The sequence below is a fragment of the Mus pahari genome, chromosome 16 (genome assembly GCF_900095145.1).
Source record: "Mus pahari chromosome 16, PAHARI_EIJ_v1.1, whole genome shotgun sequence".
In the NCBI taxonomy this organism is placed as follows: Eukaryota; Metazoa; Chordata; class Mammalia; order Rodentia; family Muridae; genus Mus; species Mus pahari.
In genome coordinates, this window is record NC_034605.1 from 62,392,353 (window position 1) to 62,396,800 (window position 4,448).

A 4,448-nucleotide genomic window follows, 5' to 3' on the forward strand; every position below is an offset into this window, starting at 1 on the left:
ATGGCGGAACTATTTGAGCTGCAGGACAACAGAGTCAAGGGTAAGTCGGGCCAGGGCGGGCAGGCATCCAGGGGGCATGATCCAGAGTGAGCTGGAGAGGCGCACGAAGCTTGGAGGACAAGGGCGGTGGGCGTGTACCGAATACACCGGGTAGAATCATGGGGAAAATGAGTTTTGGAACGCTGCGGGGCTGGCAGGAGAGCTCACGGAAGACAGTGATGATGTCAGCTGTCATAGACCCTGAGGACTAGGTTGGGTTGAAGAAGTACTCTGGTGCGACTAGTGTGGCCTGGGGGATGGGAAGGCTGGGGGACAGGGGACATGGGCAAGGGGCAGTGGGAGTTACTGGGGAGGGGGTGGCTGGAAAGAAGGTAGACTGGGATGACCTGGGGAACAGGATGGGCTGTGTTTCCTGCAGCCACCATTTAGGTTATGTTGGGAAGCAGGGCGTGCCAGGGTGAATAGGGCCAGTGTGGTCAGGATCAGTCTGGCATGCCAAGAAAGGCAGACTAGACTAGGGCACGGATACAGTGTAGACGAAAAGTCAGGGAGCAGCAGATTTAGGGGGCATGGGGTGGTCAGGCAGGAAGAAAGGAGGACCTGAAATGCACTGGGTGACATGGAGTGGGTTGGGGAACTGGGTATATTCAATGGACCATGGGGGAATGGGAAGTCAGAGAGAACTGGTGGGACAGGCAGGACAGTAGTTGCCTCAGTCAGGGTTTGTATTCCTCACAAACATCATGACCAAGAAGGAAGCAAGCTGGGGAGGAAAGGGTTTATTCAGCTTACATTTCCACACTGCTGTTCATCACCAAAGGAAGTCAGGACTAGACCTCAAGTGTGTCAGGGAGCAGGAGCTGATGCAGAGGCCATGGAGGGATGTTCCTTACTGGCTTACTTCCCCTGGCTTGCTCAACTTGCTTTTTTTTTTTTTTAAAGATTTAATTTATTTTATGTAAGTACACCGTAGCCGGCTTCAGACACTCCAGAAGAGGGCATCAGATTTCATTACGGATGGTTGTGAGCCACCATGTGGTTGCTGGGATTTGAACTCAGGACCTCTGGAAGAGCAGACAGTGCTCTTAACCGCTGAGCCATCTCTCCAGCCCTCAGCTTGCTTTCTTATAGAACCCAGGACTACCAGCCCAGGGATGGCACCACCCATAAGGGGCCCTCCCACCCTTAATCACTAGTTGAGAAAATGCCTTACAGCTGGATCTCGTGGAGACATTTCCTCACCTGAAGCTCCTTTCTCTGTGATAACTCCAGCTTGTGTCAAGTTGATGCACAAAATCAGCCAGTACAGTAGTCAAGAGACACTAGATTAAATTGGTATAGGAGGCACGGAGGCCCTTGTGTTCCTATGTATTAGGGGGCATCTAGAATGTTAGCATACAGGGTTGCTCCTTCAAGGGAAGAAATGGAAAACCTGTGACCCACCCAGAAGGCTGAGAACAGGTGCACATTCTAGCCTGGTGACCTTTGACTGTCTGTGTGGCTGAAGACCACCAGCCCCTCCCCCAGAGCCTCATCATAAGCCTGTTTTTCCTCAGCCAATCTGTAGGAAAACCTGTCTTTATGGATCATGTCACGAGTACTTGTTTCTTTTCCAAGACAGGGTTTCTCTATGTAGCGCTGGTTATCCTGAAAATTTCTCTGTAGATCAGGCTAGCTTCAAACTCAGAGCTCTGCCTCGTTAACACTATGCCCAGCTTGTTCCACGTACTTTACAGAGAGTTTTGATGTAGTCACGTATGCTCACTTTGTGCTCTATTATTTACAAGGAATGGAATTAATTATCACAGGGAGTTTTCACCAAATTGAGCTTTGCTTAAACATGCCTAAAATAAACCACCTGGGGTCAGACTCCAGCACTCTGAACTAACACCAGCTACTCGGTTGTGTTGAAACAAACTGTTTCCTTGCCCCCTGTGGATTGTTACTCTGCTGGCTGTGGAGGCTTCAGAAACCCCCACAAACTGGCAATGGAACAAGCTTACAGGCAAAGGTCCTACTAGAGCAAGTTGTTGAACAGTGCAATTTGTCGGCTGGCCAGAGGCAGATAAGGGCTAGTGGGTTTGTAGGGAAGGCTCCCCCCCCTCCCCCAGCAACCTGTGCTGACTTGCAGAGAAAGAGAAGCTAAGTGTACTAGAGTGAGGTACAAGGACCAGGAGTGGCTTCCCAGACAAGGCTGGGGTGGTGGCTGGGCCACATCAGGATCCTCATGATCGGGAGCACAGGGCACGCCAGGGTACAACAGAGTGCCTGCTGACTTTCCCATAGAATGACCTTACTCTACCCATCCCCAGTGTCTCCTTGAGTCAAACTTACTGAGGAGTGTTACAAGAACGGGAAGACATTTGTTTCCTCAATAGAGCCCTCTGCGACCATCTTGAACAAAAGGTCCTTACAAAGCCACCATTCCTTTTGTGAGAAAAAAGCAGTGGGGAGTATCCTGGAATTCAAGTATGGGTGAAGGAGATTCAGTGGCATAAGAAAAAAAGAGAAACTGGGGCTGGGAGAGATGGCTTAGCATCGTTAGAGCACTGACTGCTCTTCCAGAGGTCATGAGTTCATTTCCTAGCAACCACATGGCGGCTCTCAACCACCTGTAATGGGGATCCAATGCCCTTTTCTGGTGTGTCTGAAGACAGAGATAGTATACTCACCTATATGGAATAAAGAAATCTTTGAGAGAGAGAGAGAGAGAGAGAGAGAGAGAGAGAGAGAGAGAGAGTTACTGAGTGTTCTGAGTATTCATGACATGCCTCCTAAAATACTTCATGAATCGTATCCAGCATACCACATTTCTGTGTACGCGTGTGTGCATGTGTCTTGGTCACCAGCACACTGGTGACACTGTTGGGAAAGAGACCTGGGAGAAAAAAAGCTAGGTGGTTGGGATGTACCTTGAAGGGAAGTCAAGGCTCTTGGCCCCTGATTTTCTGACTTCCCTTTCTGTTTGTCACAGGAAAGCCACTTCTTTTATAATACAATAGCGTGGTTACATGTGTCATGCTAAGCGACATGCTAAGCAACTGGAAATAAACAGTGTAAAACCATGACCCTCCAAAGCTTTTCTTCTCTTCATCGTCGGCATTTTATCACAGGATGAAGACTGACATACAGTGATGAACCATGTCTATACCATCATGCAATGCTGGGGGTGGGGGATGTGAAGCCATTTTGAATATCCAATCAGCAGGAGAATGGTGAACCAGAGCCTCACCCTAAATTCTTTGGTTTTTTTTATTATTATTATTATTTATTTATTTTTCATTTATTTATTTATTTATTTATTTTTGTTTTTTTTTCGAGACAGGGTTTCTCTGTATAGCCCTGGCTGTCCTGGAACTCACTTTGTAGACCAGGCTGGCCTCGAACTCAGAAATCCGCCTGTCTCTGCCTCCCAAGTGCTGGGATTAAAGGCGTGCGCCACCACTGCCCAGCTCTCACCCCAAATTCTTAAAGGAACTCACCAAGGCCCAGAGGCGTGCAGCGTTCAGTGGGAAACAAGGACACAAACAAACAAATCCCAAATCGAACAAACCATCAATTCTTCTTTAAAGCAGGTGTAGGTGAGAATGCACAGCAACCTCAGGGTTATTTAACCCTGACAAGAACTGCCTTTTGGATAACACATCACAGGTTCTTAGGTTTGGGACTATGTGATTACCTAGAGTGGACGACAGACAATCAGTAAGGGACCTCAACCAGGTTCTTCTTTAAGGCACTGACACTGCAGGGTCCGACTCATCCAGGATCCCGGGCACCACCCTCATAGCTTACCAATAGCCAGCCCCATCTAAAAGACTGGCAAAACTCCTATCATCCGCCGACACAGCAAGGGAATGAAAAGAGGAAAGACCAACTCTTCCTAGACATGAAACTGGTACTCGGAATGGTCATTGCAGCTCTGTGCACTTAAAGCATAATCAAAAGCCGTAATGCCATTAAATTTTTACTAACTGCAAAAATAAATACACGGTAAACAGTTATATCCAAGAATACATGATTTGACCAAAAATATATGCTCTAACGTGATTTAGTGTTTGTATCAGTTTTATGACTTAACTGTGTCGCTATGACTAAAAGACACTCAAGGTCGACTCAAACAGAGACGTTTACTTCTAGCTATTTGAGAAGATAAATAAATATAATAAGCAGAGGGAATAACCATTCTGCAGTTGGCGCATATGTGAGAAGGGCCTTGTTGCCAAGGCTGTGAATATCTCAGCAAAGCAAAATCCCAGGCACCACGTGGTCCCAGCACAGCTGAGGGCCACATCAAGTTCTCCCAACAGCAAGGGAAACTGGGAGCAGCAGGGCTGGGCAGAGGGCTCTGAGGAACTCCTGGGGGTGGGGGAAGGGCTGGAGACACACCCTCCTCCCCACCCTCAGAAAGCCTTGTGACTCTCCCCTGCTCTGTGAGGTAGGCCTGGGAC

At 48.1% G+C, this 4,448-nt stretch overlaps 1 protein-coding gene across 1 annotated transcript in view; it reads left to right on the forward strand.

The window, feature by feature from the left end:
• Positions 1 to 4,448, forward strand: part of LOC110333702 (spermatogenesis-associated protein 31D3-like) — an 11,394-nt gene continuing 6,946 nt past the window's right edge. Inside the window, exons 1-2 of the mRNA XM_021215382.1 lie at positions 1 to 40; positions 1,508 to 1,563. Of these exons, the coding sequence (XP_021071041.1) occupies positions 1 to 40; positions 1,508 to 1,563 (96 nt within the window). The remainder of the gene's footprint in view (positions 41 to 1,507; positions 1,564 to 4,448) is intronic.